Raw genomic sequence first — 15,270 nt, forward strand, 5'->3', positions numbered from 1 at the left:
GAAAGAGATCGTAAATGGGTGCGTTCAGGACAAGGCAACGAGTTCTATTTCTTGTTCTGTTGTTTTTTTTCTCCTAAGGTCTTGTTTCCCTTCCTGCATAGTGTATAGTTGACACAGCCAGTACTTCCAGCCCTGTAATTATTAGCTCATTGCTCTGATCCCTCCTTTTGCACAGTGTTTTGAGTAAAATCAAACCTGAAACTCTTACAGATGTGGGAGAGAGGACTCAGTCCTCTCCCAGTGTGGAGGCAAAGAGAATTAAAATATTTCCCTAATTCCACTATTAGTTACTCTCAGAAGATCATAACTGTTTCCCCATGCTCCCACATTAGAAAGCTTTACCTAAGGGTTTCACCAGATGATCCCCTTCTTTTCCAGAGGTTGACGAGGCTGCTTGAGCGGCTGGCAGCTGAAGATGACTTTCCATCCCCTACATGCATGCGGACCACAGTCGACGTGGTGAATGCGCTGCGTACGTTCCTTTCTGGCTTAGCAAGGATGATATAAACCTTGGGGACAAACATACAGCCGAGGGCCACGGTGGCACTCAAGCTCACGGAGAAACACATGGTGATTATCTTGTAGTTGCTTCCAAAATATATTGGCACAAAAGCCAGCCAAATTATGCAGGTGGTGTACATTGTAAAGGCAATATACTTTGCTTCATTGAAATTAGCTGGGACATTTCTTGTCTTAAATGCATAAAAGGTGCAACTCAAAATTAATAATCCATTATATCCAAGGGGAGTTACAACACCCAGGTTGGTGGTGTTACAAATCAGGTAGACCTCTCGGATGCTGGGGTAATCATGCATAATATCTGGTGGCTCCATTATAAAGAGGGCAACAATTATGCCTAATTGTATACATATCAAGATAAATGCAATAACCAGTTGGGCGCAGGCACTCATGAACCTCGGTTTCTTTGTACAAATTTTCTTCTTGCTGCCAGCCAGGATTCTTGCGATGCGGTTGGTTTTAGTTACTAGAGCAGAATAACTCATAGCAGGGGAGAGGCCAATGCCAATTCGTTGAAGGTAACAGTAAATCTGTTGAGGTTTCGCGATGAGGCAGAAAGTGCACAAGTAACCCAAGCAGATGCCAGCTAGAATGATGTAGCAAAGTTCTCGGCTGGATGACTTGACCACTGGAGTATCACGGTACATTATGAATATAGCAGTAACGAACAAGGTAGCCAGCAGACCCAGACATGCAAAAACAACTGCTGCAATTGGTTCAGGATCACCCCATCTGAGATACTGGACTGGGATGAGGTCACAACCTACAGAAAAAGAAAAAAAGAAGGTAAACTGAGGTACAAAGGAGTGAGATTCGTTAATGATGTAGTTACAAGTTTTGCTGATATTTCTTTTTTTTTTGTCTTTCAGGAAGGTGCCATTATAATGAGTGTAGGCTAAGATTATACTAATATAATGGCACAATAAATACTTTTCAGTAACAGCTTATTTCAGTAACACAGTTTATCTGGAATATAACATGATGACTGAAAAAATGGCCAAGCTGATTAAGATAAGTTGCCTTTCTTCACAGTGAATATTTCCTTCTGAGTTCTTTAACATATACTAATTTATGAACAAATTTCAGAACCAAGTTGCATTTCCTCCGTGCAAAATTCTTCAGGGTTGTCTGCATACTGACTGCACTTAAAGGACCAGATGTCAGTCCTACTAATTATACTGTACACTATGAAGGATATTGCTACCTGTTTAATGATTATGGAGAGAATTTCTACATGCAAGATCTATTCTTTGCTTTTTCCTTTGTTTTCAGTGGAACTTAGTTTTTCCAAAGGTGTCACTGACATTCTTAGTAGTAAAAATCATTCCATGAGATGACATTGGTAGACATTGGGCTTAGCTCCTCTCTTCTCTCAGTATTTCTGTATTCTATTTCTCTAGACAATTAATAGTATAAAAAAATAGTGCCTACAGTATGGCGATATGCTCAGATAGATTGTGTAGCAAAAGTACAAGGCAGATGATAGTTCTGTATTCTTGCAGAAAGATTTGGGTCAACAAATCTTTGTTGATATTAATGCAGCTAAACAATATAAATTTGTAGCCACTCCAGTGTAACAGAATTTTGCTCTTGGTTACTAAATACAGATTAATTTTCCATCCATATTTTAACTGCTTTGGTGTGTAAAATTTTCTTTTGCAATAATTAAATTATTGCCATGTCTTAATGTAACATTTTTATTAAACACTCTTATTAGCATTGGTTCATGGTACCTATTTGACTCCTGTTGGTTTTAAAGGGTTTACTTATTCAGTGTGAGGGAAACACAGTATTTCATTCTGACCTCATCAAGATTAATGTAACACAGGAATCACATTATTAAAATCAGTATTTTATACCAGTAAGAGCAGTGGAAGAAGAGTTGAAACCAGAAAATATACTCTGGTGTGTGCAGATATCCCCATGTGGGTTCTTCCCCAGTAAGTTTTATGAGTAAATGATCTCTAAATCTACATCTTATTTTACCAAAATTTAATTAATGTTTTGGGGAAACTGTTATCAGCTTCTATAATTACTATATGTTCTTGGACAAGAAATTTGAAGAGAAAAGGTCTTTATTTAACATCTGGCTTTTAAGCGCAGGCAATGATATAGAAACTGAATTTTGCCCAGTTTCAAATGGTGCAGCAGAGGTGAATCACAACCAATCATTTCTTATTAGTTTCAGACTTTTTAAACTCTTTTTACATTAATAAACTACCTGAGAAAATAGTTTAAAACTTGTCCCATTTTTTCTCCCGTCACTGGGTATATTTTACAAGGAGAATGCTAAACTGTGCAATGATTTGTTCCTCAATTAAGATTTAAGGACTGGATAGTCTTCATAAGGCAATGAGGTTTTCATGTAGCAGTTTTGCAACTAATGGTTTCTGACAGTGGCACTTTGCAGAAAGGGACAACAAGATCAAGTAAAAGAAATACAGAAAATAGAGCACCACAAGTGAAGGTTCAGTTGACGGTGAGGATTTTACCAAGATAAAAGCTGAAAAATGGTAACTCTTTTATATCCCCTGAATAAGTGTATGCTTAATGGTGATTTGGACAAGATCCTGCCATACAGTCCACCAGGCTGGATGGGGCTTTGAGCAACCTGGTCTAGTGGGAGATATCCCTGCCCATGGGGGATGACCCTTGATGATCTTTAAAGTCCCTTCCAACCCAAACCATTCTATGATTTTATGATTTCCAAGCACCTGGAAAGTCTTCTTTCATAGCTGGCTCCAAAACTCCAGGTGGAACAGAGCCAGCAGCCTTGTCCTGTGGTCTCTGCAGCATGCTGAGGCAATCTTTGGCTTGTGAAAAGGCTGTTAGGAGCCCATCCAATTTGGAGCAGGTGTAGAGGTTTTTCTACTCAGTGCTTCGGTGTGCTGTTTCTGGGACCAGAGCCCCAGTAAAATTGACATAAAGCTGCCTCTGCGTTCTTATAACCAGAAACGTAGCCAGTGGGAGCAAGGTATTAGATACACGTGTGATTTGCAAGACAAGCCAATATAAAAATCAAGAGTCTCATTCAACTTGCTAAGGAAAGGAATTCTGAAAGGAGCATCAAAAATCACCAACAAATTACAGACAAGGATGTATAAGGAAAAAGAAAGTTCTGATATTTATAAAACATCTGGGTGCTTCAGGGATGGGCTAAATTGTGCCACAAATGAGGAGAGCTCTTGTAGAGCTGCCATGAAAATAGACAAACGTAAATAGACCACTGCCGTGGGTCTGTTAGTAACTTGCATACTCTTTGTAAACATATCGCTTATTTCTGATCTTTCATATTGCTTTAAAATTAGCTTATCTGGGAAAAGAGTTCACAGATATGAAGAACTGTATAATATTTTCTGGAGATTTGATCAGGACACTGTTTTCATAGAATCATAGAATACCAGGTTGGAAGGGACCACAAGGATCATCTGGTCCAACCTCTCAAGGTAAAAGTATCATTTAAACGAGAGGAGTCAGCACCATTTTAAGCTGACTCTTAAAACTGACCAGTGTAGGGGAATCCACCACTTCCCCTGGGAGATTATTCCAGTGTCTCATTGATCTCATGGTAAAAAAATTTCTTCTGGAGTTCAGTCAGAATCTGTCCAAAAGGAACTTGTGTCCATTACCCCTCGTCTTTTCCATGTGATTCCTCATAAAATGGGAGTCTCCATCTTCTTGGTAGCCACCTTTTATATACTGGTACATGGTGATAAGGTCCCTCCCAAGCCTTCTCTTCCCAAGGTTGAACAGGTCCAATTTTCTCAGCCTTTCTTCATACGGCAGCTCTTCCGGTCCTCTGATCATCCTTGTGACCCTTCTCTGGACCCTTTCCAACCTGTCCGCATCTTTTTTGTATAGTGGGGACCAAAACTGGACACAGTGCTCTAGATGTGGTCTGACCAGTGCTGAGTAGAGAGGGATAAGGACTTCTTTATCTCTGCTGGTGACGCCCTTTTTAATGCAAGCCGGCATCCTGTTGGCTTTCTTTACACTGCAGCACACTGTTCACTCCTGTTGAGCTTGTCATCCACCAAGACGCCCAGGTCCCTTTCCACAGGGCTGGTCTCTGTCCAGGTGGAACCCAGTCTCAGCTGCATTCCTGGATGATGTATTCCCAGATGCAACACCTTCCGTTTGTCCGTGTTGAATTTCATGTGGTTCCTGCAGCCCACTTGTCCAGTCTGTCCAGGTCTTCCTGGAGGGTGGCTCTCCCTTCTGGACTGTCAACTACCCAACTAATTTTAATTTGTTATGATAGCCTTGACACTTAAGAGACCTTTCCACGCCTTCGGCATCCATAAAACTGTGTTAGCTTAGCACTGAAAGTCCCTTTCATGGCAGGCAATGTAAAATGTGTAATTAAACTAGCTCCAAAGGTAAACATGACAGACTAAGGCTTGTGAATATGATGCACTCTGGAAAGGGAAGGGAATTCAGACAAATCTCTTAAGTCAACATTTTGAGCTAAAGCTCACTGAATCGGCACATGGACACTAGAACTGGCAGAAAATTACTGCTGGTTTAGTAAGTCCTAAATATTTTCCAGTGTGGAGTGGCTTCCTGGATAGTGAGTTAAATCCCTTGACAAAAGGCTCAGTTTTCTTGCTAACATTTCACAGATCCTTCGAAGCATAGCAGGAGTTCAAACACTGAGATTGAAACATAAAAAAAGCCCTAGCCACATCTTAGTTGTGAGGGAGAGTCTCAGTTTTTTAATAAAACTCCAAATCAGTACCCAAACTGACAAGGAAAAAGTGAGGATTACACTCTCCTAACCTCTGGGTGAGAAAGCAGCTCCGTGACCTCCACATGGACTATGGACCAACTGAAGTGAGAGTGGACATCTTTAACATTCTGTTACTAATTTCTGGTGCTACGGTATACTACTGTGGTCATCAGCTCTTTGCCCTGTTCTGGTGAGACCTTTCATAGCTGCTACAATAGCAAGGCATGTGGAGGTGCCCATGTGCTCGCTTCTTCTGCAGCTTCTTCTGTTGTAGCTCCCAGGCTGGCACATTTACTGAAACCATCAGTGAAGGTGGGTTTACACAGTCAACAGATGCAGCTGAGGACAATTTATGTCTCTATTCTGCCACCTCTGCAGGGCAGGAGTTGGGACCAGTCACATCGTAAACTGTAAAAGCTGGGGCATCTGTAACTCAGGAGCCTAAGTCCCTAATAACTCAAATACAGTAACTCAAATACACTGATTTAGCTGTGCATTGCATTAAAAGGCAAGGCCATGAATCTTGGAATAATAAATTAAATTTACTCTGAGAGGAATGATTCCTTAATTACGCAAATGCACAGGATGACTGGGACAACAGATGAATTGAAGCAATCGGGTCCATCCTTATGTTAGCTCTAATGTTTTCATTTAAGTTTCACCAAGAAAAAATGCTGGCTCTGTGTGTTGTAAATGTTTTGTTCGGAATATGTCATTTTCAGCAAAATTTCCATAATGTAAGGCACAATTACAAGGGGATCCTTCTGGCTTTGTTGGCAAGTTCCCCTTTACCCAGCCCAGGAGCCTCCAAGAGCTGTTTGTTGAGCTCAATATTCCTGAAACAACTCACCTGAGCCTGAACTACTTTGCCAAGAGGCTGATGTGAGAGTGAGCTGTGGAAATGGTTACATTTCATTTGGAGTAGAAAATAAAAGGAAAAGAGATAAGGCAGGACACAGGGTGAAAATTGGACATTATCTCTGCTGATGTGCATTTATAATGCTAAATACAAGCAGATAAAAATTGTGTCCTTCTTCTACTATTGGCCTGAATCACAGCCTTACCAATTATGGTTAAAAGCAAAATTTTAGTAATGTTGCAGCAGCAAAATTGATGTCAGCACAAGCTAAATTGTGTTCTTCCTCATGCTCACAACTGTCAAGACAACTGTTGAAATTACCAATGGCTATAAATTTATCACAAGCAATGATACAAGAAAGCAGCTTGATGTCAACGAGAAGTTACTGTTTGAAAATATTTACAAATATTTTCAAATACTTTCAAATATTCCCCATGGCAGTGGGCTGTCCTAGATGGTGGGGATGATGTCTCATTGACAGTGTGAGCAATGCCCTTGGGATGCGAGATGCAGTCATACTCACTTCTCAGTGAGGAATAAGGAATAAATGCATTGGGATAAATGGGATAAAGCATCAGTGTTGTCAGATCCCTTTGAAATGGCTGTTGTGTCACTTAGAGGGGGGGTGCCCTTATTTTTCAGTCATTCAAAGGTTTTTCGGATACTCCAGCTCTTACCTGGCACTATCAGAGAGGCAGACAAGATCATGATGCCACTATCCTGGATTTACTGTTCCTTATTCAGCATTTTTGTAACTGTAGTAAAAATACACATTTCTGATATTTAATTTTATCCATGGATAGATAATAAAACATTTCCGGTGCTGTAAAATATTTCAGCTCCTGTTTTCTATGGGAATCCAGTTAAGAAAATCAAACAGCCAGCGTATTTGGAGTACACAGAGACTGAGAAAAATGTCAATACAGCCTGAAGATAATCCAGGTGTCACTAAGATTAATATCAACTACTTCCCTTGCAGTCACTAGACAAAACTTGTTTCTGTTATTGTTGTATGCTGTCCTCAAATCACAGAAAGAGGGAATAATTGCCTCTTTCCTATCTAAAAAAATGTCCTTAAACAGACTCTAGGGATAACTGGACCAAGATGTTCCTATATATGGGAAAGCTGAACAAAACTTATGTGGTCTTTCTGAGGCATCCTTTTTGAACACAGAAGGCCATGTTCTCAAAGTCACTAGAGCTTCTTGAAGAACCAAAAAGCCATTCTCATCAAATTACTGAAATATTAATTGCATTGAAGTTGAGTCCTTGGTGTTAATAAATTCCCTTTATTTGTATCTAAACACGCCTGGCGTCGCTTTCTCTTCCCTCCACTGTGAATATAATGCAAAGAAGGGCTTTGAGGAATACTGGAGTAGTTAATATATACTTCTGGACTTAAATCCATGAGTTTCTCCTGCTCTATTTGAATATATGGCTCAGCCCCACTGGCCATATTAATGTATGAAGTTATTCTGCAATACAGGTATGTTGCTAACATAATGCATGAGGAAGAAGAGGAGTTACAGTAGATTGGAAAGCACATCTTGATACTAAAGCAGGAGGAAGGAAATGGCTTGTGATTCATGTTGGGATGGTACAGGCAAATTTGGAGAAAAGGAAGAGAATGAATAACTTTTTGTCCAAGGAGGAGCCTGGTCCCTGAGGAATGTTGTATGCACAAGCAATGGTGCTGAAATATGTGAAGAAAATAAAATCTAAAATAAAATAAAAGCTAAATGTTCCCTTTCTCACCTCAGCTTCACTTCTAAATGGAGATATTTTCCAGTGACTGATTTTATCAAGACAAACTCTTCCTCCCACTTGTCATTCCTGTACCTTTCTGTATTTCAGATCTCAAAGGTCTCTTTCTTTTTTTGAGAATAACTTTGTTTTCCTACACATATTGCATCCCTGCTGTCTTCTTCTCTCCTGCATCTGAATTCTGATATTCCACAAGTAACTGAAAAAAAAGCATTAATCTCTCTTCCTTTCTGTGAACAACATATCTGCCATTACACTATATACAGTGAAGTTTGTGGCACAAAACTGATGCTGATCATGGAGCATAAGAAAGATGGAGCAATGTTTTGTTGTGTGAGCCAAGAAAGGATTCCAAAAGCGTTTTTATCCAAGTTCAGATCTCTGGCAAACAGCAAAGTGCAGCTCTACATTGAAAGCCTTCTCTGGCATGTGGCTGCTAAATTTACAGGACTCTCATCTGAAGGTGATCACCCAAGGAAGACTTATTCCAATGAGCTTTTTATATGTGTAGCCTTGTGGAGCTGACATTACCTAAGACATGGCTTTATCAAGAAGCAAAGAAACACAGAGTGCTGCGGTATCAGATGCAGGGACATTTCAAGGAGACTGGTGTGTGCTTTAGAAAACTGAAGGGAAATTTCCTTGCCAGAATACAAAATACATCTCCCTCTCCTAACTTTTAATTCACGTTTATTGCTAAGTCTTATTCTGTAAACAAGACTGAGAGGCAGATTTGCAAGTTTATTTACAAGTTCCAAAAATTAAGACTAAAATTATTAAAAAGATACCTCAATATACTGTACAAATAAGACGAGAATAGACCTTTTAAAATGTGTTTTTGATACAAAGTTAAAGACGACAAGATCCAGCCATCCTGTGAATAGTAAGTTAGGTGGGGAATACACAGCTGTGAAGCTATAGTGAAGGTGTCCTACTACTAGGAGTGCGTATTGTATCACCTGTGCTCATGGAGACAAAGGGAGGGTTCAGTTTCCAAAAAGTGCCTGCTGAATTTGTGCCTGGCTGAGGAATAAGGGTTAGATCTCCTGAGGAACATTGCTTGGCACTGATATCAAGGGTTTTTTTCATGTGCATACTGGCTTTGGTCCCTCTAAAGACATAAAATGCATGTCTAAAGTTAGATGAATGGTTTGCAAAATGTAGCAGCTCATGTAATACGCAAAGCAGTTGGCCTGACTAAAGACAACTGCTTTCCTTTAAAATTATCAGAGCTGGGTGGAAATTCACTGATTCAACCTACAAGAGCTTTTGAGGTGCCACCCTCACCCACTCTTCCATCCTGAGAGCAAAGCAAGATCCTCAGAGGGCAAATCCTCCCACAAGCCCTGACTGATGCCTTGCCTGAGGCACAGCAAGTAGAGGGTTGTAGAGGGGAGCCAGCCCAAAGCACAGAGCCTGAAGGCCATCCTGGTGGCTATTTCATAGAATCACAGAATGTGTTGGGTTGGAAGGGACCTTTAAAGCTCATCCAGTCCAATCCCTGCACTCAGCAGGGACATTGGTACCAGATCAGGTTGCTCACAGCCCCATCAAGCCTGACCTTGAATATCTCCAGGGATGGGGCCTCCACCACCTCTCTGGGCAACCTGTGCGACTGAACTACCACCCTCATAGTGAAGAACTTTTTCCTCATATCCAACCTAAATTTACCCTTTTCTAGTTTAAAACCATTCCCTCTCATCCTATCGCTCCATGCCCTAGTGAACAGCTCTTCCGTGGCTTTCTTATAGGCACCTTTCAGGTCCTGGAAGGTCACTATAAGGTCCCCCCACAGCCTTCTTTTCTCCAGGCTGAACAACCCCAACTCTCTCAGCCTGTCTTCGTAGCAGAGGTGCTCCAGCCCTTGGATCATCTTTGTGGCCTGCTCTGGACCTGCTCTGGCTGTTGGAAGTCTGAAGTGTTTGCCCCACTTCGCTTCATATATGGTGCTTACAGGCTAATTGCCCAGACTTCACCAGGTCAATGGGTAGTTCCCATCACTGATGTCTCAGAGGTGGGTCCTCTGTTGGTCCAATTAATAACCTGGAGCAAGTTCCCTCCTAACTGACTTGTAGCAGCTCCTTTTCCAGCTGATCTACATTGGGTAAGCTATGATTTGCCACATCTCAGACAAGAGATGATGGTTGAAGAGTTGATCATTTGCTGCACCAGTTGGTGCAAAAAACAACCAGCCTGGTGCAGTGGCCTGGTCCCTGCAATGGAGGCTTCTGGATGGTCCAGTTGGGACATGAACCTGAGCTTTTGCTGCACCTTCACTACTCTGCTCTGGGGAAATGGGACACATGGGAAAGGGTCTCTTTTTCTCCCCTTTTTCCTCTGGAGCTTTCCATGAATTGAGAGGGCTTTGCTGGCTCATTGTTGAGTGTCCAGGGAGGCTGGGCTGGGGGAGAAGAACCAGAGGAGCACTTGCAAATCCATTTTATTGCTGTTCTCATTTTCTCAGTTAAAAGTTTTTTTCTTGGGGAAAGCTTAACGTCTGACTTTTTCTGAAAAATACCCTATTAGCTTCATGACTAAATGATAATTTTGCAGTAATTAGGCAACCTATCCCCTGTATTACAGCAATGGAGCATTCCTTTCCAGGAAAGTTTTAAATTTATGTATATAAATCTGCCTACAGGCCAAGCCCTGCCCGACACTCTACTATTTATATGAATTTATTCAGCAAACTGTTTTTTCTCTGGTCTTCCCTCTCTTTCACCTTAATCAATTCTCCCCTCATTCATAGAAATTTTAAGTAAATCAAATCTATGAGCTTTTCTGGGAAATAACCTGTCTCTTTTCCCCTTGTCTATATAGACCCCGGCACAATGAGAACAGTATTTTGAAGTGGTGTGTGCACTGATTATTTGAATAGTTGAATTGTGTCTATTAGTCATAAAAAGGAGAGGCTGTGTGTTACAAGTACTGGAGTAATTTACCTTTAAAGTAAATGAATTGGTGTTCTGCAAAAGGATAGGGATCTGTGCCATGGAAAGGAGAACATGGACCCTATATTCTAGCAGGCTCTCTGGTGAACTACTTTATAGCAGAAGTAACTACAAAAACTAGATCATAACTTTTAAGATTAAAAAATAAAGTATTGCACGGCTTTTCTGTAGCTACTTAGGATGAAAATAAAACTCTAATATTTGACCACCCTTAATAATTTCTCTGAGAGGGATTTAATTTCTCTACCTGTTTAGGGAAGGATGAGATCTGCACTTCCGGTTAGATGTTAGGACAGGATTGAATACAAAATGAGGTTGGTTTTTTTTTAAATTTCTAGAGCTAGTAACTCAAGTCTTTAGAAAGCAGCTGAATTACATGATTCCTGAGGCAAGATGACAAATACCAGTCTCAGTTCAAATTTCAGCTTTATCTCCTGGTTCAATCTGACTGAAACAGTCCTTATATTCACTTATATCTGGCATTTGTTTCTTCAGGTCAGCAGATGACAATTTTCATTGACAGTATAAGTACAGCCACAACTTATTTACCTGTGAGCTCTTCGTTGGGCCAGGAGCCGAGCTGGCAGGCTTTGCATGTGTATTCGTCAGATACATATTCATTCTCTTTACAAGGAGTGCAGGTCCAACAGCAACTCACTTCTCCTTTACGGATCACCTGAGACAAAAATTGACATCTGGTTTAGCAGCATAAATGTGCATTCATGCTACCCCAGTTGTTACTTTATTTTTTTAATGTCTTCTTTTTTTTTTAATAAAGTTGGGTTCTTATAGATTTTATTTTAAAGGGAGCTCCTTTGCATTATATGTTGGCTTATACAAAATATTACTCAAGTTCTCAGTTCTCCTGTCATGTATGTACAGAAGAAAGAAACCATCAACCCCACAGAAGTATAAGTGGAGGTACAGAATGACGATAAGACAGATGTTTCCCTCTTCGAATTATCAAAACTTGAAATTTCATAGATGGCAATGTTCCTGCAGAGGCCAATGCATGATACTCAAGGCATAATTCACTCCACTGAGCTCCATACAGGGAATCATATCAACCATGTTATACCCTAATGGTTCATTACCCAAAGATTTTTGGGTGCTTATTTTTCATCCAGTTGTGAGTGATTTATTAAAACTGATTTTTTCCAGACATCAAACCAAACACGTCTTTTCGAGAATTATTTAATTACCACGTCTAATTAACATTTAACAGTGAGAATGTTCTCTTTATCCATTTTAACATCTGACCTGATTTCCCATTTTATAATTTACTGCCAAATGTTATTGCATGCTCATGATTGAGATGCAGATTTTTCAAGATCCTTATTTATCATCTCTGGGTGCTGAAAGCATCTGTGCTTCTTATCAATATGTCTTTCTTTTGAAATAAAGTATTCCCAGTCTCTCTGCTCTTTCCAACTATTTATAAACAAATATTCTCAATTATAGCATGGAAAGCAGGTTGACTTATGTATCTTTGCAATGATGAATTTAGAAGGTGGTTTCAAAACCAAATATCTATTGTAATTTTTATAAATTAAATGCAAAGGAGTGAAATCAGAAAGAGCTGGATTGCTCTTTGCAATGCTGCAGTGAAAAAAAGTGTGAATTATATCTTTCATCAGCAGTATGGGAATTGAAAACTTCAAATTTGTTTTGTTCTGTTTTGTTTTATTTGTAGAGTATGAAAAGAAAAAAAGCCACATCTGAATAGCTAAAGTGGCAGAAAGGCCATGGGAGCATAAATTATTTGCTCTGCAAGTCTTGAGACTAGAGCGACTTGCAAAGCAGAATATCTGTCCTCTGGAAGAATTCACATCTTGAGATTTCATTCATTTTGAACTAGAATGAAAATCTGTACAAATGACATATTTTCTTGTGTCTGGGAAAATCAATTCTTAGAAAGCTTGGACTAATTTTTAGACACATATTTTGGCAAACTTGATCCATTACAAAAATCCATAATTTTGCAACGTATAAAATACTCAAGAAAATGAAAAGGCAAAATAGAAACCATATGTTATGATCAAAACACTTAAACTTTTTATCAAAACAATTCATTTACAGTTTTCTGTTAAACTTTTCAGCAAATCAGAGTCTTCCATAAAGTAATTGGAAATTGAACAATCTGTCAGAAAGTTGGTACACTGATTATTTCTTACCCAGCACTAACTGGGGGGTAATCCAGAGAAGGATTATATATCCTTCTGTAGAAATAAAAATTGTTCTCCACTACTCAGAATCAGGCCAGACATTTTTTAATTTAATTGTCCAGTCAGCTATTTATTAATCCTTTTATTTTTCATTTTGTGAACATTTGTTGTATCACTTAAATGTAAAAGAACCTTTTGTGTCCCTTTTAACAAAAATACTTCTCTTTACAACAACAATTATTTTCCCAGTCCCTTGTCATCTGGGCAATTCTCTTAACCTGTATTTATTAAATAATCATGTCTGTACTATTTCAAATACATAGAGTTGGGTTGTGTTTGGATTTTATCAAGTCCTTTTAATGGATGTACCAAATGTTTCTGAGTGTTGGGTATCATTAAACTGAATGTTTCAAATAACTCAGTCCCACAGGATTCTGCAGGAAAAACACCACAGAGCTTGGCATGGTCAAGCTCTCCCTATCATCTGTGAAGATGATGAAGATAAAGGACTGTGAAGTAAACCTAGAGATCTATAATCAACAACCTAACAAGGAGCATAAAGAACATTTCAGACACTGGACTTCAAGCATTAGTCTACATGTGGGATGAATTGGCTTCATAGTGAAGAATCCTCTTGGGAGAATCCTTGAGAGCATGGGCATTAACGGTGTTAATGAAGACCACAAGATTCACCTTCTCATCACCAGTGTTGTGGCAACAGACCATAAAAGAACTCAGAGCTACCCAGTTCTGAAGTTATAATCTGTCTGGCCGTCTCCATCCTCTCATATATGTGAATTTGTGGCTGGAGCAGGCTAACATCAGCCCCCTGTATAGTTACTGTGGGAGTAATCCATCCCACTTTCCCTAATGCATCTGCAGAAGGTTATGTGCTTATCTGAAGCAACTGTTCTGGCTGGGTGCCTTTTACCATCAGTGAAGATAAAGATGTATTTCTACACCAACATTTATCTTAACTGTCAATATATTATTTCCATTGCATATAAAGTTCAGAAACCTGATATAACTGTATATGCCTACACTGAAGACGGATGCATTTTTTTCCATCTGAGCCACTCTGTTGTCCGTGCCTATCCCCTCAGTCCACAGGTTTTTATATAAATGGCTGAAAAGCATGATAAAGACTTGAAATATTTTAAGTGCTCAGCAGTGGGTGTCATGGCATGCTCAAGGATAACAGAGTGCAATTAACATATGACAGATTCATCTACCCTCCTTACTCACTGCAACATGAAAAGGGAGGAAGAAAAAATCAAAAACCTGGGAAAATAATAAACAATAAAACAGGCATAATTAAAAAAAGAAGTTACTTATATTTTCTGAAGTTCTAAGTAGCAGTAGTTACTGATTTTCTGTGATGATACTACAGACTGATACTATGATGGTACTACAGGTCTGAGCAATAATGTTCCAGTTTAGGTGTCTCTGTCTAACACTGAATTAGTAGCAATTGTTATTTAGAATTTACCTGCAATTGCACTGACAAGTCCCAGTCAGGGATGTGCAATCCACTGAATCAGATGATGTAAAAATGTACAGCAAAAAAGCCTCAAATAATACCTGTTCTAAAGCATTTGGAATATAAGTATAAAAAAGTCAGCAGTTCATAGATAAAGAAGTACAAGAAAATGGCAACTTCAAAAAATAGTGAGATGACTACGATATGAGTAAAAACTAAATACAGAAGTTTGTACATTTTAATGAAGGTGTGGGATACTGTCTCCATGTAAGAGTCAAGGAAAACTTGCTTTCAAAATTCAAGGCTATGCATTCTACAAGAACGAAGTAAATGGAGAAAATATTTACCTTTATCTGGCCTTTTTCGCAGGGTTCACTGCACACAGATCTGATGATATTATTTTTCTCTGACCATATTTCGTCGTCATCCATTTTCAGCTCGCCATTGTCCCAGCTGCCAACATTGATGTAATCAAAGTAGTCCTTCCCCATTTTCTTGAAATTCATTATTTCATATCTTTGGAAACACAAAGGGGAGTTATAGCTGAATTGAGGAGAGCATCACAAAACATTTCAAATCAGAGGAACACTATCCAGTCAAAATCAAGCTCGCTGAAATAAACAAGATGAAATTTCAAGCATTATGCTTGCCCTTGAGTCTCTCCCAATATTTTTTGTGATTTTATAATCTTTATTTTTCTTTTAATTTTTTTTTAAATGTAATTTTATTTTTCCTGTTTAATCTGTTTTCTTTTATCAACATGTAAGTTCCCTGAACACTGTCCTGGTTTGAGCTAAATAGAA

The 15,270-nt window shown here is 39.2% G+C and overlaps 1 protein-coding gene across 1 annotated transcript; it reads right to left on the minus strand.

Annotated features, from left to right (window-relative positions):
- Window positions 1-342: 342 nt before the first annotated feature.
- GRM5 (glutamate receptor, metabotropic 5) lies at window positions 343-14,983 on the minus strand (the record flags this gene model as incomplete). Its single annotated transcript, XM_010181713.1, has 3 exons — window positions 343-1,282; window positions 11,372-11,498; window positions 14,815-14,983. Coding segments are annotated over 3 exons (1,236 nt in total), but the record flags the coding sequence as incomplete, so codon positions are not given.
- Window positions 14,984-15,270: the final 287 nt, after the last annotated feature.

Source organism: Mesitornis unicolor, unplaced genomic scaffold (assembly GCF_000695765.1).
Source record: "Mesitornis unicolor isolate BGI_N332 unplaced genomic scaffold, ASM69576v1 scaffold52343, whole genome shotgun sequence".
NCBI lineage: Eukaryota > Metazoa > Chordata > Aves > Mesitornithiformes > Mesitornithidae > Mesitornis > Mesitornis unicolor.